Consider the following 22,217-nt stretch of genomic DNA (forward strand, 5'->3'; position numbering starts at 1 on the left):
ATCCGCTCCTTTCTCTCCGGCAGAACCCAAAGGATCAGACTCCCTCCCTTCCTCTCCGAACCTACAGAAATCAACTGTGGAGTACCCCAAGTAGCCTCTATCAGCCCCACACTTTTCAACATCTACATGGCCCCCTCGCCGCCATCGTCAGAAAGCATGGACTCAGCATAGTATCCTACGCCGACGACACCCAGCTCATCCTCTCTCTCATGAAGAACCCCGAAGACACCAGACTCAGCTTCCAAGAGGAAATGAAAGATTTTGCAGCCTGGATGAGCGACAGCTGCCTAAAACTGAATTCGGAGAAGACCGAGGTCCTCGTCCTTGGACAGTCCCCAAGGCGGGGGACAACACCTGGTGGCCCCTTGCCCTCGGAAACCCCCTCCACCCCGATGGACCACGCCTGGAACCTCAGCATCATTTTAGACTCCTCCCTCAGCATGACCCGCCACGACCATCGACCTGCTTCAACTCCCTCTGCAAGACCTTCAAGTGGATCCCTCACGAATGCAGAAAGACCGTCACCCACACACTCGTAACTAGCAGACTGGACTACGGCAACTTCCTCTACGATGGAATTAACAAAACCCTGCTACACAAGCTCCGAAGCATCCAGAACACTGCAGCCAGACTTGTCCTCATGACCCGGCACCTATGAGAACTCCATTGGCTCCTCATCGAGAAGAGGGTAACCTTCAAGCTACTCACACACGCCTACAAAGGACTCCACAACATCGGACCCAAATACCTCAATGAGAGAGTCTCCTTTCACGTTCCCAAAAGGAACCTTCGCTCCACCAACCAAGCCCAGGCAGAGACCCCACGCAGCCGCAGCACCAGAGCAGGCGGAAAATCCTTCTCCTACGTTGCAGCAAAGACCTGGAACAAGCTCCCAGTCAACCTCCGACGCTCCCCCACTCTGCACACCTTCGGGAGGAGCCTCAAGACCTGGCTTTTCGACTAATCCGGAGCAGCACCCCATCCCCACACCTTGAGACTCTCACTGGTGAGTAGCACGCTTAATAAACCCCTGATTGATTGATTAAAATGATCAATTAAACAAACAGATTTTGTGGATGAGGAGAAAAATGCATTAGAGGAAGCATGATTTTTGGATGGACTTCACAGGGAGGTAGAGGGGACACGGGGAAGGTTCTAATAACTTTTTTCATATCTACATGATGGATGGAATATCTTGAACATGTCTGTAGTCTCACAATTCCCCCTTCTAGTATGTCTTCATGGAGTGGTTCAACGGAGACTGTGTAGTGAATCTCTAGTATGTACGTAAAGAAGATACTAAAACAGCCTTATTGAGTGTGGTCTATCTCATGTTAGATTAACACATATCTTAACAATCCAAGCACCGCCACAACGACGAGATGAATGACGCAGATCAGTCCTGGGTTGATCAAAGGTTCTTTGCTAGAGTTGTAGTATTGAAAATTTTGAGGATCTGTCACAGCATGTGTGATTTTGCCCAACACCGGTTGTGGCTGAGATCTAGCAGCTAATCAAGACCATGATGCTGGTTCAGCCCTAGTGTCAAGGTTGTTGCTTGGTCCTATCTGGGCTGCAAGGCTAGATGAGGCCAGCAGTAGATAGGGTCTTTACTGAAAGTCAGCCTTGCCCCTATCAGCTCCATAAATGGAGAAGCAATTCTTTAAGTTCTCCCTTAGCGTGGAGAGAGGGACCCAGTTGGTGCTCCATTAATCTGCTCTAGCTTGCCTCTGCGTCCATCTGCTCTGCCACCCTCACACAGCTGTTCTCACCAGACAGCCCACTGCTTAGCCTGCTGTACTTGACTCCTCCTACATGGACTGCCCACACAAAGCCCCTTTCCTCAAAGCAGTGACTTTGCTCTGCCTCAACCTTTTCGATGCCCGTCTCTCCCAAAGTCGGTCACCACTCCTTATTCACAACTGTAGCCCTACTCTGGCCAGCAACAGTCCCATGATCTGCTTTCTCACAGGTCATTGCCTCAATCTACCTTTACAGCTGTTCGTCCACCGGTGTATGAACACAGCCTTCCAATCAACAATGCCACCACTTTCTCACCCTAGCCCCCTGATCTCCCACAACACCCTCCTGCTGCTTTGCCTCAATTGCGGATGTCTGCCCTGACTAGTTGACGGAGTTCTGCCTATACAGCCTCGGTTTTGCCCTCACAGTCCAAACTCCTACTCTGCATCCAGTGTGTCTGAACTTCGACAGCCCACTCCATTCTCGGCCGAGTCCCCATGCTTTCCCTCACAACCCCGCATGGATGCTCCTAGACTCAATTAGGAGTTGAATAGGTAGATGAATCTCTGCTGCTAAAAGAGAAATCGTATAATAGGATTGCACAGTATTGAGTGGCCTTGAAAAAACTTACAATGCAAAAAGCTTCTTGGTGAAACTCTGGAGAATTCTTGCACAGTGGATTTGAATCTATGAAAGATGTAATGCTGGTGAACAGTATTGGGGAGGAGAACACCAACTTCATTTTACAAAGAGGAGCCGTTTAATAAGGTAAAATATAGTTACTTTGTAGATACACTATGAAATGAAAAAATAACAAAGGGAAATATTTGAATGAAAATAAATGATGAGCTAGAATGGTTTGTTATGATTATTAGAGAACTATTAAAGGTCCCTGTTAAGTTAAATAGAGGTAATATACTTTGCATGCTAAAGCTCAAAATTTGCGTAATATCAAGTTAATGTTAATGTTAACTGGTATTTATATAGCGCATAATCACCAGCAGGTCTCTTAGCGCTTTGGAGAGAGTGGCCAGAGCTACTAGTGGTGCCATAATAGTGCAAGGACAGGGAGCTAAACTGTGTCAAGTCTAAGAATATTAATGTGGTTAGGTGCTTAGGGAACCAAAACACACAGGACAGCAGTAAGCAAAGTAGATATTTTCTCAAAAAAATATAAAAGACCTGGGGAGATCATTGGACATTTCTACGTAATGGGGACTGACTGCAAGGTTCCATCACCCATTTCATGGAATGAAGATTAATGTAGTAATCACAGTAACTCAAATGGTCAAAAATGCTTGTTTAACTAAAATGCAAACCTGAGCACAGCCAAACTGCAACTACAGACTACTCTTAACCAGGGATCTTCTATATGCCATATACTGAATGTGCCCATGTTAGGGCCATACAAGTATGTGCCTGGGCGGTTCAGTGATCCTCAGTTTCCAGGAGTGGTGTACCCTCACTCATCTTGAGTTCGATGGCACAATGAGAACCCGAACACATCTGGGCAATCTTGTCACATTAAGGCCATCCAGGAATCAAGTTTTACATCAATGACTACGTCTAAGTAGGCCGGAACTGGTCTGGGCTGGTTGCGTTTACATCCCGTGGGGGCCTTGCCTGGGCTGTTACTAATAGAGCAGGAGCAAGGCGGACTTGCATGTGGCTGGTCTTTATCTAGAGTTGCATAGCTGGCAAAAACAATGTACTAGGACGCAGCCCCGAGTTATTACCAGTGGATGGGATTAATTCAAGAATACCACCAATCACTTTTTTGCTCTCCCCTATCATCACATGGCACTTGACATGGAATTCCTCTGTCAAAACATGACACATCATAGAATCCATTGTTCATTGCAGGGCACTGGACATGGAATACCTATGTCCTTCAATGGAATTTACCATTTACCCCCCACCCCCCGGTCCCTGATTGTCACTTAACTTGGAATCTCTCTGTCACTGTGGTATATTTACAACTGAACATGTCAAAGGAAACTGGCTTATAATCCTTTCTTTCAATGCAGAGCATTGACCTGGAATCCCTCAGTCTGTGACTACATATGTAGTTCTGGCATAGACGCGAAACAGTCACAGGAGGCAAATGAGTAAGAATTGACGCAGAGGTAAAGGCTTTTATTGTATTCTTCCTGGCAACACAAGTTCAAGCTTATGCTCCATATGAATCGAACCGGAAAAAAGGTGGAAAATAAGATTTGAAACAAAGTGTTGAGTGATATCCTGGCACGGTGTCAAGTAAGAGTAAAGAAAAATTAAATGAGGAGCCACAGCTGGATAAACCAGCAATTCCAACATTCTCTCTGTCACTGGAATTTATTGGTTTTACACAACATTTCCTTGGCATTTAATTAAAGTATCATCAACTCAGATGAAGTGAATGATAGCAGTTACAAGGCAAATCAGGTCAAAGTTATAATCCACAAGTGATTCTTAAAAAGAGGTAGTCAGTCAGGATGGGGTAAGAATATTCAGACATTCCCATACATGTCAGATCCTGGAGTAATCTGAAAGCATTCCCACCATTGGGCCCAGATGTCTATGGAGTTTAGAGGTGGCTGTGTTTACAGTGATAAAGAAAAAGAGAAGAAAGACACTCACGGACAGGCCCACGATCACAGCAGGTTTCTTTCCAAACTTCACCAGGAACCACTGCCAAAATGGAAGGGAGAGCGAGGCAGACACCTGTAAGGATACAAACCAGGAGATGTTCAGATACTAGGAGGTCACCTGCTCACCATATGCAAGAACCTCCCATCGGTGTGCTGTCACAGGCCATGGAAATGTCATGGAGGTGCAGTGGCTATAAAACAGCTGTCACAGGAGGACAGAAGTGTGAAGGACACTGCACAGTGATGCCCCATGTAATGCTGGTGAGCGGTCACCTGAGCATAAGGGGTTGAATCTGAGCAATGAGGCATGTAAAAATAAGACAGACAATGAGACAAGAGTTCTGGCAAAACACCCCATCTCTAGGATTTACTTCTTATAGAACATGTAGGGCAATGTCTGACTATAGGAGTGTCTCCTCTCTCATTCATTGTAGAGGGTTCACAAGAGGTTATGTGCTCTCACTCCGCCTGTCACATCATTTAAAACACCTGAATTGTTTTCAAGCGTGCAGACCTAGGACTGAAGTGAAGAATAGCCAGTGAGCCATCAGCAGAACAGGTTTGGCCGAGAACTTGCTTCCACCTCCCTTTGTTTGTGGTAAGGATTGGAAAGGTGGTTTTGCCCTGTCATGTGGGACCTGCTGTTCCTTTCGGAGTTAGAACATCTCAAGTTTAGTTGTAGAATGAGGCCCAACTAAACCCAGTAAGAACGCCTTGTCACAATCCACCATCTGTTTTAACAAACATCCTTTGTCCCAAATGAGAAGATGCATGGCCGGTTGGCGACATTAAAGAGAGTTTGCTCTCCATTTCTCTACATTTAGTTTGCATATCTGCAGCAAAAACTGGTAGCAATAGAACACTATGGCAGGGGTTGAGATATGTTAGCGAGTAGGGGGAACAAGGTAGGGAGGGAGGGAGGGAAGAAATTGAGAGTGTGGAGGTAAGTCCTCAGCACTTTCCATAATTATGGAAGGGAAACAGCCTGTGGCTTTGGGCTGAGATGGATTCTAAACTCTGGGAGCATAGCAAGAGAAAGCTTGGCATCTTTTTCTCTCTTTCCGGCATTTCTCGACTTACAGTTTGGGAATGAGACTACTGGTTGTCTTGCATGTTACATTTACAGTCAATCTTGTTTGCTAAATATGGTGTGAAGCTAGAGTGAACTGCCTTGTAGATCAGGGAGCACATTTTGAAAGTGATATGGGTGGGTATAGAAAACCACTGTAGTTTCCTGATGGCCAGGGTGATTGTCTATCAAACACTTGGAGACCTCTAATGAAAAAGACTCCCTTCCCCAAAAAGAATAGGCGCCTTTTGTATTTACTGTCAGAATCCTTCTATAAAATTCCCTTTTTACAATGACCTATGGTGGCATTTCGAACACCTCTGAAACTTGATATTAGTAGGCCAGAGACAGACTTTCTCAAAAGATGCTGTGACAGAACTGGTCCCAGAGAAATTGATGGTGGGAGACAATGGGTTACAGTGACAAGAAAGATGGGATAGAGTTTGTGCATGTAAAGCATGTTGAGATAGAGCTGGTCACAGTATGCTGGGTGCCCCAATGTAAAGGTGCACTGTTCGAGGGAAACTGGAATGGACCTAATTAGAGTGATCGGGACACTAATCCCTTGGGCCTTTGTACACTTACCAGCATGATGAGCACAAGGTGCTGGAAACTCCCTGCCAGACCAGCTGCATGAGTGCAAAAGAAAGCAAAGATTCCTTGTGCAAGCTGGAGAAGAAAAGAAGAGACCCCAGGTCAGTGTGCAGAGATGGTACCACTTGACAAGTTCTAGGAAAGGGAAAGAAAGAACAACAGCTAGTAATAGAGAAAAAGAAAGTAGGCGAGAGAGAACAGGTTAGGGTAAGGAAGATGCTAGGGAATAGGGAGAGGATACAGAGAGGGGGATGGAGGGAAGGAGGAGAGGAAAGGAAGGAAGACAGCAGAAGGGGAGAGAGAGGGAAGAAAGCGAAAGAATGGAAGCATGCGAGAAAGAAAGGGAGAGAGAAGGATAGAATGAGAGCCAGGACAAAGAGAGAGTGGGGTAGAAGGAGCAGGTCAGCCAGAGAAGGGCAGACTAATTGAAGAGAGAGCCAGACAAAGTCAGAGAAAGGAGGGGCAAGCAAACAGACAGAGAAGACAAGGGTTAGAAGCTGAAAGGGGAATAGGATAGGAAGGAATGTATAATGGTTACATTTCAAAACCACTCAATATCTGTGTTGTGTCAGACATTGTTATCTCTAAAGCCTTGTATAAGGCCTTAGTATATTGTACTTGAATTGTAAAGCAATCTGTGCATAAATGTAAAGCGTCTGTCTGGACATCCCAGGCTTTTGGGTTTTTAAATAGATGAGATGAGAAGATGCCCAAAAGATTCCATCAGGAACATGTCTGGTAACCAGACTTGGATAAACTACACTAGGCTTGTACACAAAATAGTACATAACAGAATCTATATAGTGACTTGGCCTAAAACAGTTTCATGGGTGTGGATGGTTACCGTAGTAATTTAGTTTCTGGGAAGTCATATGCCAGAGTCACCAACAACTGGTAGATGATCTTACCACATAGTTGGGAGGATCTGCAACAGGTGATAAAAAGTATGGGCCCTTACTTTGCAGAGATCAGGAAACAGTGGATCAGGACATGAGATTTCCATTTGCATATCCCTTACAGGAGGGGGCAGACCCAACTAACATAAGATGGGAGGCCACTCACCTGGATTATGAGAAGTGCCCAAGTTGAACCCTAAATCCGGTCACTGATTTTCCAGGCACACAAGGGAGACGTGAATTCCTGCAGTATTGCTACAAGGACTAACGATTCAATCAATATAATTTTCGTACCTGGTTGGAGGCATATTTATTTATTTATTTATTGGCATTTATAAAGCGCAGCATATACCCTAGGGTGTCTTGGCGCTGTACATAGGACATGCAGGGGCTTCTGGGCTACAACTGTGATTGTTGAAGTCATTTGACTCGCTTGCCCTTGGGTCATTCCTACGATTGGTGTGCCAACTGGGGCAAGAAACCCTTTCCGCACTTTATTCTCTAGGTAGTGAAGGCGAGCAGTCAATGGCTCCTCAGGAACAGTGTCGGAAGCAGGATCTAAGACCTCAACAGTTAACTAAAAGACACAATAACATACTGACCAGCCCAGTACTTGTCTTAGAAAATGAAAAATACTTTATTAGTACAGAGAAACGTAATACTACACACAGTAATGCGGTTCAGCTACAGGGCTCTATAACACTATAGGCTCAAAGCATATCCTATAGTTCTCACACCCACCAACACAGTGCTCTAGTTCAGTGGTTACAGTACCCACCCATCTCAGCATCCCAGCACAGCAACTGCAGCTCTCAAAATACTACAGTGACCTACCAGTAAAGGACGAGCATCCACACAGGTCAAGTTCACTACATGGCTTGTGCAAGTAATTGCTAAATGGGTAGAGGCTTAGGTGAGTCCATTCTTTATCTTGCAGCAGAGTTCTTAATGGGACTTGTTACTTCTTTCAAAGGGGAGTTGTAGCACAAGACAGTCTTTCTACACAGTTTCCTGTTGACTTGTTTACCTGCATGTGAGAAAACAAGACAGGGCGCCGGTTGTTGCAATGCATTCTTTGGAGGAACACCGGTGGCTTATAGCATGGGGTGCAGGATTGGCAGCTGTCCCTCTTTGATTTCAGCTCTGAAGAAAGCCGCACTGTAGGCCCTTGTCAGCGGTCACCTGTCTTCAGCAATTGCGACCTAAAGTTGATGGGGGTCCTCCACCCGGCAGTCACGACAGCTTTGTTCACAATATAGCAGCAGCATTAAAACAGGACCCTATTGTCACTGGGGAGATGCCGGATAGCAGAGACGCAGGGAGACAGGACCACTCTTCTCAGTTCGGGCCGCTGCTAGTTGCATTCCTGATCTACAATCAGCCGTTTTATGTGGTCCTCAGCTGAGAACATGGTTGGACGTCTCCTCCATCGGGGCCACAAACTACCTTCCCCTCTATGTGCATTCAAGTAGACTTCTAGATAGTAGACAGACATAGGATCTACGGAAAGTTTTGCAGACCTTAGGTGTTGTCCCCTCACCTATGGACATTTTGCAGACACCAGCCCTAAAGCACTGCAGCTCGTTCAATACTCTGAGGAGCACTTGCACTCACTTCCTTGGAACTGGAACAAGGGAGGTTGGTTTGGGTCTCAAATTTATACTTACTTCCCCTACAGTGAACACCAATCTACTGTCTAAAGTCTAGGAACCTGGTTGAGGTGGTTCCCTTTTTTCTGGCATTTTTTGTGGCTGCTATGCAGACAGACATTGTGCAAGGTATGATTCTCTCAGTATATAGTGATGATTCTGCCTGCAAATTGGAGTATCCAAAAACATGAGCACAATCAAGTGTAAATATCTGACTGTAATCACCCTTCTTGAAGTAACAATCAGGGAAGGGCAAACTGATATGCCCTGCCTGGAAGCTTACTCACCCTTAACAGATCTGCCAACTCACCCCTCTCCCCTACCATCCACCAAATGGCAGTGCTTGTGATGGAATAATCATCAATCTCCTTCTAAAAGGTATCTATAAAATTCCTTAGGATGACCATCCTATCTCTCATCATTGTCTAGGTCTCCTCCCTTTAGCATCAGTAATGCAGGCAATACATTTTCCCAGTCAGGGAAGCTGTATCTCATCTTCTATTATGCTAGGGGTTATCCAAAAGAAATCCCATGGCCCCAGCAATCAAACTCCTACCACTAAATGGAGTTTTGATACCAACCACACATTACATATATGCCCTTGTCACGCACCCGGGAGGTCAACACATGGTCTGTGTCAAGTGGAACTTCACAAGAATGGGATTAGTAGGCTGCACTCCCCCTGAAACAGAATAAAGGTCTGCTCTGTAATATCAACACACAAAAATATATGTATGCTGCCACCAATGCTGCATGCCAACAACCCAGGACATAGATAGTTGGTCCATGCCATTAAACAATGCACGCTTGGTGTGCTCCTCCATGTCACCAAACAGGTTCTGGACTTTGGAATCACTGTGGACCGGCTTATGCCTTCATCACACACACAACAGTTTAGCATGTCAACTGGGCCAACAAAAAGCATGATGCCAGTTTTGCATGCAGTCAGGTGTAGGAAAGTGCCTCTTTTGACATGTTAGACCCCACTTTTTGCCAGGTGCATGATGTGATTTCGCATTGAACGTGCATTGGGGCCCTGTTAATCAGGTTCCCAGTGCCAGATCTCATTCCTAAAACCGAACCACGATTGGCACAACTCCAGCCACCCTTCTAAGTCCCTAGTAAATGGTTCCATCTGGTACCTAGGGCAATGGGACTGAGGAGAGTCCAATAGGGCTGCAGCATAAATTGTGCTACCCCAGAGACCCCTCACCAAGACTACGCAAACCGCCATTTCAGGCTGTGTGTCTTGGTGCAGAGAAAACCGAAGAATCGATAAGGCACACAGCCCTGTGTGCCATACCCCATACACTGCCTGAGGTGTAGGCAAGTCACCCCTACTACTGGCTTACAGCCCTATGGGAGGGTGCACTTTATTCCAATTGTGGACGTATATGCACGAGTGAACAAGACCCTAAGTCCAATCCTAGATATTGTAAGTGCACAGGGAAGCCACAGAGAGTACATGGGCTGGAAACTTGTCATCACGAGTTTCCTAACTCCATGATGGCTTCACTATACCCTAAGATGTTTGGTTCCACACATCTCGTCTTATTAAATTCTCACTGATGTCAATGTTGGATGTATTAATAGATAAATGAACACAGGAGACACCATAAGAGGGTCCCCTGAAACCCCATCAAACACTAATGTGGTCTCTGACAAGTCTTAACCAGCCTGCCACCACCACACATGTTTCTGACCTCATGGGGTGAGAGACTGCTCTTTGAGGCCAGGAACAAAGCCTGCTCTGGACAGAGGTGCTTCACACCTCCCCCCGGCCATCATGGCCTTCCAAGGTGGTAAGCTTCAAAGGCGATGCTGCCTTTGAAATGCGACTCCCTGTCCTGCTTCACATTTGGAGGGAGGACAGGCGGGAAAATTAGTTAAGTTAGGCGGTGGGTCACCATTCAGCCAGCACCACCCCTAAGGTGAGCAGGTGATGTGGGGCCCAGTTTTCATTTTCCTCCATCATGGTTTGAGAGGGAATTAGCCAATTAGGGTTAGGGTTAGGGTAGTACCCCTTTCTACAGGAAGTGGTCCCTTAGAGGGTGCAGACACCCTCAAGGTAGGTAGCCCATTGGCTACTGTCAGTCAACCCCTTTAACACCCGAACTATAGTATTTAGGTGGCACTCCTGGACCCTGAACTTTAGATTCAACAGACACAAAGATGATATAGACAAAGAAGAGCTGCTGACCTGAGAACAGAAGACCTGCTGCAGAATTTTTGCCACCAGAGAACTCCCTTGGGGTAGTGGAAATACTCCCCTGCAAATCGCAGGCACCAAACCAGCAGAGTCCGGTTTACCTACTTGCTGATCCGAGACGTGCTGAACCAATACCCAGGGGACCGGACCTGTAACCTACACCAACACAAAGAATCCATTTCGGACTCAAACTGCCCAGGAAGCAAGCACCCGTTGAGCGACGTCGAAACCCCTGAGACAAACATCGTGAGTGGCCCAGCTGTCCCAGAATCCTTCCTGCAACCTGCCTTCCCCCAGACTGCTTAGACATCTTGACACACACTGCCCGGCTGACCTATCTGCTCTGCAACCAGCCCGCCCGGTCTGGGTATTGACAAACCAGCTGTGCTCCCGTGGCACTGAGCCCCTTGCGCCCTGTTCCCTCGAGTGGGAACCCTTGGACTTACCTTTAAGTATAAGCCAAACCGATTAATCAGAGGGTCCAAGGGCAAGTTTTACGACCCAATCTAGGTACATACCCCAATACTCATACTCATTACACAAGAAATACCTAGGGGTCAGTGGAACACTATAGCTCAACTGCGAATATAGATCCCAAAACCACACGGGTAACAGAGTGGAAAGACAGACCATGCAACCAAATGTGAGATCCAGGTGAAGATTCAAAAGTATGGGCGAAGAATTCCCATCAGAAGCCACTCTGTAACGCCCTTTGTTACATCATTTGGGTACTCCTTGCCCAGGAGGTAGGTCAGAACAGTCCGTCAGATGTGATAGTGGCTGTTCTAAGATGTAAAATGAAAATGTGTCAGTAAAGGGTGGTTTGAAAGTTTGATGTTAAGTGTGGCTACTGAGAAAGCAGTGTGAAGAAAGTGAAGTGATAGGGGTAAAATTGGATAAAACTAGGTGGATGTAAAGTTTTATTGTGTTCCCCTAGTTGTCCAGGATTAAAAACAAAGTGAAAAACACAGATTTGAAATAATATCTGTGACTAGTAGCGGTCAACATGTTTCAGCAAGACTGGAATATTTCCAATGCCTTCATCAGGACCAGATGTATATACAACTACTGCTTTGCAAATGTGAAATAAAGTAAAATCAAGATATCACCTGTAATTCCAGGTCATACGTTCAACCACATACTGTTACCGCAGTGTGAGCCCAGCAATGGCAGGAGCATAAAAGCAAAGAAAAACAAACACATGGTAAATGACACACTATGTCATATACTGCAGGGAATGTCGTTATACATAAATCACATTCGATTGTGGGCAATATGCATTTTGCACTCATTTACACCACTCACCCATTTGTTGTAGTTGATGTGCCTCACCCCACCTGGCAGCAGCTCAGGTTTAAGGAGCACCGCTCTAAACCAAAAATTAAAAACAAAAATGACAGTCCTAATATTCTATTCATTGTAAGCAACATAATCTCTACTCGCAAGTTTGTAAATGCAATCATTAATTTATCATGGATGGTGTTAGTTCATTTTCAAATACACCAAAGTGTTACCTTTAAAACATACCACATTCTTAGAAGCATCTCTTTGTGTAGTTATGTGCTTCTCTGTAACTAAAGTCCATAATGACTCTTGAGGGTGCAGTTACCTCAAACTCGTTTCAATTAGGGCAACCAAACATATACTCTTTTACTTCGAGATTAGCAGGCTCTTTAAGTCTCCATAATGAATGTAAAAACGCTACTTTTCAGGCAGGAAAACACCAACAGAGGAGAGCCAGTTAAATACCAAGTCTAAATGGCATAGTCGGACTTTACAATCACGCCGATATGCCGCGCTAATTCTGAGTCCCAAGTACAGCAGTGCTCGTTGGTAACGGGGCCCCGCTGTGATAATAGACACAGGAGCCCGGCAATTTGTCAACGCTAAGGACACCACAAGCCCACCAGTCGTCAACACTAAGGACAAACGTATCCGGATTGCACAAGCCCGCCAGTATGCGGCGCTAGGTCTGGGTCATAAGCATAACAGTGCCTGTTAATGGAGGCGCGCCGTCGCGATATTAAACGCAAGAGCCCAGTTGGGCTGGACTTAACAAGCGAAATGGCACTAATGCGTGGTCTGGCTACTGAGGTTAACAACACTGGCCTAAGAAAGCCGTCCACTTTTAATCCACCAGCCGCTGGCTTACCCGCAAAGGTATTAACATTTGAGGAAGCTGTGGAGAATGATATTCAACAACTGTACCATACAGAGACCAAACCATTTGTGAATCTGACGAAGAAAGAACAATTGTCTTTACGCTCTCTGGCATCAAATGAGAAGATAGTAATTAAACCAGCCGATAGGGGTGGGGCAATTGTTATTCTTGATACTGAAACCTACAGGAGTGAATGCCTGAGGCAATTGAGCGACCAGACATCCTATCGCCGACTGACAGAGGACCCCACAGAACGCCTAAAGACGCACATTGGACATTTGGTAGAGGAAGCAACTTCTGAGGGATGGATCACACCACAAGAGGGCCAATACCTTCTAACTGTCCACCCAAAGATGCCATACTTTTATTGCCTTCCTAAGGCCCACAAATCTCAAAGACCCCCGCCAGGGCGGCCCATAATTTCTGGGATTGGTTCCATTTTGGAACCTCTATCGACTTTTGTTGATCATTTTCTCAATCCAATGGTGAAAGCTATGCCAACGTTCCTTCAGGACACTAAGGACGTTTTGAGACTCCTTCCAGAAATACAATACGATCACAACACCGATATTTTGGTGTCGTTTGATGTAGAGTCATTATACACCTCGATTCCACAAACAGAGACACTTGAGGTTGTGGCTCATCTTCTAGAACAGAGTGACCATCAATCTATCACACCAGTGTCATTCATTATGACCTTGGCTGATATAGCGATGAAAGAAATTTTTTTCCAGTTCAAAAACACCACCTATCTTCAAACCTCAGGGACCAGCATGGGAAGTGTCTTTGCTCCGAGCCTGGCCAATTTATACGTCCACAATTTTGAACAACAAGAGGTACTAACACCTACCAACCCACATCTATCGTCGCTTCATGTCTGGAAGCGATATATAGAGGATATATTGGTCATCTGGCGTGGTTCTGAAGCAGACCTATTGACCTTCCATCGCTGGTTGAACACAAGGAACCCATTTCTGAAATTTACTATTGAATACGACAAAACAGAATTGGCGTTCCTGGATTTGAAAATTTTGGGCACTACTAATGGCCTAGAGTCAGAGCTATATCGCAAACCGATGGCCAAAAATGCTTTGTTAAACTACGAGAGTTGCCATCCTCGGGCCCTTAGGAACAATTTACCATTCGGCCAATTTCTTAGGGTACAGAGAAACTGTTCTAAGAAAGAAGCATTCATTGTCCACTCAAGAAATCTTGAGGAACAACTACTTGAGAAAAAATACCCTAAGAAGATAATCCGTCAGTCCAAGAAGAGGGCATCAAACAATAACAGGGAATCCCTCCTTGAGCAAACTCCACCTAAGGAGAAGGCTGATCACATCACTTTTGTAAATACTTTCAATGCGAGATCAAATCAAGTCCAGAGGATCATTCGCAAGCACTGGTCTATACTAAATACAGGAGGTGACAAAATCCTTCCACCCTTGTTTGCATTCAAAAGGGGACAGAGTCTTAAAGACCAATTAGTACATACACGTGCCAAGACCAAAGGTCCCAGACAGGTGGGGACCCTTTGGGACTTACCAGCAGTACAGGGACACCATCCCTGTGGGGTTTGTTCAGTCTGCCCTCTAACGAGCAACTCATCCACAGTTGACATTGGAACAAACAGGCCCTGGGTGCAACGTCGTTTTACCAACTGTAACAGCGAAAATCTAATCTACCTCATCACTTGCCCCTGCAAAAAACAATATGTAGGTATGACGACAAGAAGGATCAAAACAAGAATTCAAGAACATCAAAGCACAATACGATGTCGTAAGCAATCGACTCGTCTGACTGCACACTTTCTAGAGGTGGGACATGGCCCCAATGATTTCCAATGGACGGTGCTGGAACAACCTCTGATTCCCGAATCTTGCACAGACGTAGGGAATTTCCTGTTCAGTTTAGAACAAAAGTGGGCCTATAAGATCAATAGTGATAAAAATGGATTGAATGAGCCAATCCCATGGATATCCCTCTGAGGCATGGTAATCTCAGAATTAAAGAATTAGATTGAACCTCTTTATATTACGCGCACATAGTGATGCAGGATGTACCAACCTCTCAGATTGCATTTATTTACATTTATATGCCAAAATGGATGTGTCCATCAGGTTCACTTTTTCACAATAATAAACATAACATTTATATACACTCTAAATAGATTGTAAATTACTATTTTGCATTTCTAACTAATTACTGCATAAAACGCCCGGGATATAATGCAATGCCCAATCAAAATTATCTGGATAACGATCTTACTCCCAGAGTTAAAACACCGAAAACGACTATAATGGCCGTTTTTGATTGTAAAACTACATTACCCAGAGTCAGCGCAAGTCACGTGATCGCAATATGTCCTGCGGGTCACGTGACGTAATGGATTAGTGCTGGATCTTTAAAAATGGCGGCAGCAGCTCGTTCAGTGCCCCCCAAGACAGCTCAGAAGACTGCCGGGAGACACCGACGGATAGGTGAGTCAGCCAGACCACGCATTAGTGCCATTTCGCTTGTTAAGTCCAGCCCAACCGGGCTCTTGCGTTTAATATCGCGACGGCGCGCCTCCATTAACAGGCACTGTTATGCTTATGACCCAGACCTAGCGCCGCATACTGGCGGGCTTGTGCAATCCGGATACGTTTGTCCTTAGTGTTGACGACTGGTGGGCTTGTGGTGTCCTTAGCGTTGACAAATTGCCGGGCTCCTGTGTCTATTATCACAGCGGGGCCCCGTTACCAACGAGCACTGCTGTACTTGGGACTCAGAATTAGCGCGGCATATCGGCGTGATTGTAAAGTCCGACTATGCCATTTAGACTTGGTATTTAACTGGCTCTCCTCTGTTGGTGTTTTCCTGCCTGAAAAGTAGCGTTTTTACATTCATTATGGAGACTTAAAGAGCCTGCTAATCTCGAAGTAAAAGAGTATATGTTTGGTTGCCCTAATTGAAACGAGTTTGAGGTAACTGCACCCTCAAGAGTCATTATGGACTTTAGTTACAGAGAAGCACATAACTACACAAAGAGATGCTTCTAAGAATGTGGTATGTTTTAAAGGTAATACTTTGGTGTATTTGAAAATGAACCAACACCATCCATGATAAATGAATGATTGCATTTACAAACTTGCGAGTAGAGATTATGTTGCTTACAATGAATAGAATATTAGGACTGTCATTTTTGTTTTTAATTTTTGGTTTAGAGCGGTGCTCCTTAAACCTGAGCTGCTGCCAGGTGGGGTGAGGCACATCAACTACAACAAATGGGTGAGTGGTGTAAATGAGTGCAAAATGCATATTGCCCACAATCGAATGTGATTTATGTATAACGACATTCCCTGCAGTATATGACATAGTGTGTCATTTACCATGTGTTTGTTTTTCTTTGCTTTTATGCTCCTGCCATTGCTGGGCTCACACTGCGGTAACAGTATGTGGTTGAACGTATGACCTGGAATTACAGGTGATATCTTGATTTTACTTTATTTCACATTTGCAAAGCAGTAGTTGTATATACATCTGGTCCTGATGAAGGCATTGGAAATATTCCAGTCTTGCTGAAACATGTTGACCGCTACTAGTCACAGATATTATTTCAAATCTGTGTTTTTCACTTTGTTTTTAATCTTGGACAACTAGGGGAACACAATAAAACTTTACATCCACCTAGTTTTATCCAATTTTACCCCTATCACTTCACTTTCTTCACACTGCTTTCTCAGTAGCCACACTTAACATCAAACTTTCAAACCACCCTTTACTGACACATTTTCATTTTACATCTTAGAACAGCCACTATCACATCTGACGGACTGTTCTGACCTACCTCCTGGGCAAGGAGTACCCAAATGATGTAACAAAGGGCAGTACACAGTGGCTTCTGATGGGAATTCTTCGCCCATACTTTTGAATCTTCACCTGGATCTCACATTTGGTTGCATGGGCTGTCTTTCCACTCTGTTACCCGTGTGGTTTTGGGATCTATATTCGCAGTTGAGCTATAGTGTTCCACTGACCCCTAGGTATTTCTTGTGTAATACTTACCTTTAAGTACCCTTGTGCAGTGTGTTTTCAGGTGCCCCTTTCTTCGTAGCACACCAGCTACCAACGACCTCACCATCCTGCTCCTGGCGGAATCTGGGACGCTTCAGAGAATCTGCTGGCGGAACATTGGACCTGGTGTTGCTACTTACCAAAATCCCGAAGGTGAACCTCAAAATCCAACTCTATGATTTTATATGCAGTTTTCTATTTTCTTCCATTGACTTCAAGGGTACGTAATTGCACACAAAAGGGATTTATTTTGCAAACTTGAAAAATTCATACCTGGAAAAAAGTACTCACTGTAGAACGGAGTTCTTGGTTTGAAATTTCTTTTTTTTTTTTTTAACAATGTTATTTTTGCAAATTGGTCTCAGATTCGTTCTTGAGTGAGTGTATCATTTATTACCTCTGTGAGTACAACACATGCTTAGCACTACACTCCGACAAGCCTAACTGCTAGCCCACACCACCACAAATAGAGTGCTATTATTATCTACTTTTTGCTTTTGTCTACCAATCTGGGTCTCACTGGACTCGCTGCACATTGTACTTCAATTTAGTGAACTATCTAGAGAGCCAGCTTCCTACATCGGGTCACTGAGGTCAGAGATACATGTCTAATTAGCATGCAGGGGATATTCCTGTCCCAATAATGGCACAAACTCATACAGGAAGTGCACAAAGAAAGACACACAGGATGGCTCACACACACTATCCAGATTTCCAGAAGGAGGGTGGATAAATAAAAGTAGAGCAAGAGAGGAGGGAAACAAGACTTGACACCTGAAAGGCGAGTGAGGCCGAGAGGAATCCCATGACTAGCCGTTTGTATGGTGTATGCCCCAGGATCACTCGGAGGCTCCTGAAGAAGGGCACCTGAGGCTTCAGTAGCGGACTCAGGAAACCTGTAAGAGAAATACATTGCAAGATAGTAGGTTTCTCCATGGGGACAGATTAGAAAAGTATGTTTTAGTCAATACTACTATTATTATAATGGACAAGCCAGAATTGGCAGAAATCGATATTTCAAAAGGATACTGCACACATTCCTTCACCAACAACCCTCAATACATTGATAAATATATAAAGAAAACAATGTCCATAGTATACATTCCATCCCAAAATAGTTTTTAACAATTTCCATTGTGCATGTTACATTGCCTTCAAAAATATTTTAATTATTTCTTATACCAGAATATTGTTGCACTTTTCAAATGTCCATGGAACACTATACTTCTTGTAGTTATATTCTACAGCAAGGTGTCCACTGTTTCCTTTTGATGTGTGGCCCAACCTGTAGACAGTGCAACCACCCGGCTTGGATGTATCTATACACCCAAAACTATACGGTCCTATATCCCCCAGTGATTTGTCCTTTGAGACTTGAACAGTGGGTGGTAATGCTCCTGTTGATTGTCGATGCGTATTGGCCTAAGAGCGCTGGAGACACCAGAACTACAACAGGGTCAAGTGTCCTGCCACATAAATAATACAATACAATGGGGAAATTAATCTCGGTCTTCAGTATGGATCGCCAATGATGGTCGAATCTTGCTAAATTCATGGAGATTTGGCCAGTCGAACTCCTTGCTTATAGGCTTGATCATGGGCAAACCTCCAGCTGCTCACAGCAAGGACTGCCAATCGGAATTACGTCCCTGTAGTGCTTTGATCCTCGGTAACCACAGCTGCTTAGCAAGCAGAGGGACCGTTCTCATATCTTGCATCCCCATGGCTTAGCATGTGTGCGATAATTGAGAGGTCCCTCTGCTTGTAGGCTGAAACGCAGAGGAAGAGTGATAATTCCAAGATAATGTGCACTCCGTAAGCTATATGAATCACAATTTAAAGTAATTTATTGTGGGACGTGATTTCTTCAATACAAAAGTATCCAGTCGAGATGTCATTCAAGTTTGAAAATATACTTTATTCTTCTTCCTGTTCCACAATTCATAAAATTTCAAGATATCCAATGCATTAAATGATTTCTTAAACAGACGCATTTCACCAGTATTGGGACTTCCTCAAGGCTTGATTAAATAACGAAAATCTTTTATTTCACATTCTCAATTGTGTTGACATCAACTAATTATTTCAAGAGCTCTCCAGAAATGTAATGCTAAAAGCCAAAGTTGAGCAACCACTCCTGAAGCAAAAGCAGAATCTGCGCACTACTGATTAGGAACATTAGCGGCTATTGTAATTTGACAAGAGGAGTGATGGACGGGCACAGACAGAGGGTATTCAGCAGGATAATCAGGTAGCACAATGATTTTGTGCAGTCATAGGGAAGGAAGTAGTATTAAACTATTATGCATGTAACATAGGTTGTGGTGTACTGTGGAATTTACACAAGGCTGAAAAGGGTATTCTGGTGGATATAGAGGGATAACACACAAAGAAGTATGTGCAAAGAGGTGACTGGGATGAACACAGGGGTCAAGTCAGCTCATCTGGGTATATACAGAGAAGACATACTATCCAGAAAAAAGACATACTACCAAGAGAAATAAAATGTGAAGCACGTGGAGCTGGGGGATTTGCAGGGGTAATGTGGCCATTTGGTGGTGGAGAAAAAGCCTAAATGGTGAGGGATGGAGTGTTGGCATGAGCTCCATACAAATATTTAGCATAGAAACATCCAGGAGATTATGCTGGGAGACACATCCAAGAGCTAGGTTAATGAATGCAACTCTTACCAGACTGCTCCTTCACCCCAAGAAACAGGATCAGACAAGAGGTGCAGTACAGTCCCCCGATGGCCAGGGCTGCAACACTATAGGCCCATTGCTAGAAGAGAGTGAATGTAGTTAATTTCAGTCAAGTGTAACCCATTTCTGCCACTCTTTCCTCAATGACGCCACAAAACAATGCACACAGTTCCACTTCCCTTCTTCCTCTCGTCAGGTCTCAATCAGCACAAACCCACCTCCCATTTGCCAGAACAGTCAGGGTTCAATCACTACAGTCTCCATCCAGTGAAGGATTATAATCTCCTCACTGCCTCCCCATGGGCAGACTGAAGTCTGCACAGGCTCTCCTTCAGGAATCCATACAATTTCCATCAGAAGCTATCAAGCAACACATAGCATGTTTTAATTTCTAAAAGCTGCAGTCTTACTGAGCCTATTGCAATGTTAGAATGTTAGAATCTTGACTTGCTAAAGACACCTTCATGTGTCAATTTGTCTGAGCAAACCAAATGTCAAGTGTGCTGTTTAAGACTGTAGCAACACAAATCCCATTGTTTGGTCCTCGTCCCCAGAATAGATGTCCAGCAGGTGATGGCATTAGAACAGGTAAGCAAGAACAGCAGTGTCTGCGCATTCCCCACTCCTTTCCTCTGCCTCAGTAAGCACGCCTACACTTTGGTGAGAGAACCAAGGCATGTGATCGAGCCAGTTTTACTTCTAGAGCCTTACATACTACATCCCTTGTCTGGATTCACCGAGCTGAAAAATAAGCCAGTAAGTTGAAGAACTACATCATAAAGACTTGTGTGGGCCTCAAGAGTACTTCCTGGATGTTGGAACTCATCTAAACCTGCTGGACCTATATCAAGAAGTTGCTCTGCCTTGAGACGGAATTGACATGCCCACTTAAACAGCTTGTCTGGATGTCCACCAGCACAAAGAGAAATTGTGTCCTCATCGGTTGCTCAGACCACCTAGATACCCCCCAAAAATCTAATACAGATGTGGAAAGAGAGAAACCAACAAGTGCAAAGACCAGTCACATTGACACTCGGTGGTGGGCTTGCTCAATGAATTTCCACACTTCTTAACGCTGGTTTTTTAACCAGACTCACTTCACCCAGTATGGTGTCAAGCCATCTGTGCTTCAAAAGTGTCAGTCTACACTTAGGAGTGTCAACCCGACATCCACCCAATATATTGGCAATGTCAAGCAAATGTTAGCTTTTGTATCGATCCACAGAGCTCATACAATGACTCTTCTTTATAATCAACATCATCCTGTCGAAGAGAGCCCCCCAATCATATCCAGAGTAAGCTTTGAACAGCAGAGATCTTTCTGCGACTCTACAACACATAGTATGTTCTGCTGCACCAACCCATTTTGCTTTTAGTCCCAACTGTAATCACTAACCAAGGCAGGCTTTGGGCCACTAGAGGGCATTATAAAATGTTAACCACAAAGAACAGGAATCACAATAATAATGTGAGAAAACAGGGCTCTCTGCTGCTGTCCCCCCACTTTTGTCCCCATATTTGACTCATACTGGTGCTTTCTGACTCGGATTGTGCCATAGGGAAGCTTACCAGGCCAAGGGCAGTGCTCTGCGTAAAAGGTATATATATGGTAATTGGGTGTAATTACAATTGGTACTGACAACCAATAATTGTAAGTCCCTTGCATGTGGTAGGGCATATAGCTTAAGAGGCCCAGTGGATTTAATGCACTTAGGTGTGCACTGCTGTGGTGCCTGCTGTCCTTTTAAAGTTATGTCCAAATTCGACTTTGGATTTAAAGGTACTTCCAAAGTCTTGTATGTAAAAAGACGTTAGTTTAATTTGTCCCTAAAATCCATCCTTAGTGCACCAAGTGTAGGGTGCATTGTAGTAATAAGCAGGGCTATTATAAAAGATGTTTTATATCCCCAATTTCGTTTTTCCCTATTGTACTAAATTAGCTTCATAGGCTAACAAAGGAAGGGTTTAATAAACATTAATCAGGTCTAACTTTTGAAAGGCGTGAGCTTAAATAATAATTCAAAGTGTTAAAATAATAGTTACAATAAATCAACGACTTGCCAGGGTTGGATTTATTATAACTATTACAGGAAAGTAGTTTTAGAACTTATTTCCAAAGTTACCCATCAACAGCTCTTTAGCAGCCTCTTCCGATTGGCCAGCCTTTGACCGGCTGAGCCAAGCTCCTTTAATGAGGTGTGAAGTGGCCTGGGCTGAGACAAAGGAGATACCAAGTGGGAAGAGATTTGTGGTCTGGAGATGCCATGGCAAGAAGGGGCTGGGTCGTCAAACTGGACTTCAAAGGGAGAAAGACAGTTAGGACAGGAACCAGGCCCACCCCACCTCCTGCACACCCAGCCAGGGGGTAGCCCCTGTAATTGAATGAGGAGAGGAGATGGAAGGGGACTAGAGGGAAACGTTAGCCACACCTGTGGATTGGGTTAGCCAGACCTGAACCTACAGGAGAGATTTTCTTCATTTTGATTTTTGTGGAATAGTGCTTTCTGGGAC

The 22,217-nt window shown here is 44.5% G+C and overlaps 1 protein-coding gene across 2 annotated transcripts in view; it reads right to left on the reverse strand.

Annotated features, from left to right (window-relative positions):
- Positions 1-22,217, reverse strand: part of LOC147706290 (sodium-dependent lysophosphatidylcholine symporter 1-B-like) — a 138,565-nt gene that overhangs the window by 56,074 nt on the left and 60,274 nt on the right. For both annotated transcript variants that reach the window (XM_086932736.1, XM_086932737.1), the window contains exons 7-10: positions 19,695-19,785; positions 17,779-17,900; positions 6,028-6,111; positions 4,363-4,446 (exon numbers count right to left, since the gene is read on the reverse strand). In XM_086932736.1, the coding sequence (XP_086788862.1) occupies positions 4,363-4,446; positions 6,028-6,111; positions 17,779-17,900; positions 19,695-19,785 (381 nt within the window). The remainder of the gene's footprint in view (positions 1-4,362; positions 4,447-6,027; positions 6,112-17,778; positions 17,901-19,694; positions 19,786-22,217) is intronic.

The sequence above is a fragment of the Lissotriton vulgaris genome, chromosome 7 (genome assembly GCF_964263255.1).
Source record: "Lissotriton vulgaris chromosome 7, aLisVul1.2, whole genome shotgun sequence".
NCBI lineage: Eukaryota > Metazoa > Chordata > Amphibia > Caudata > Salamandridae > Lissotriton > Lissotriton vulgaris.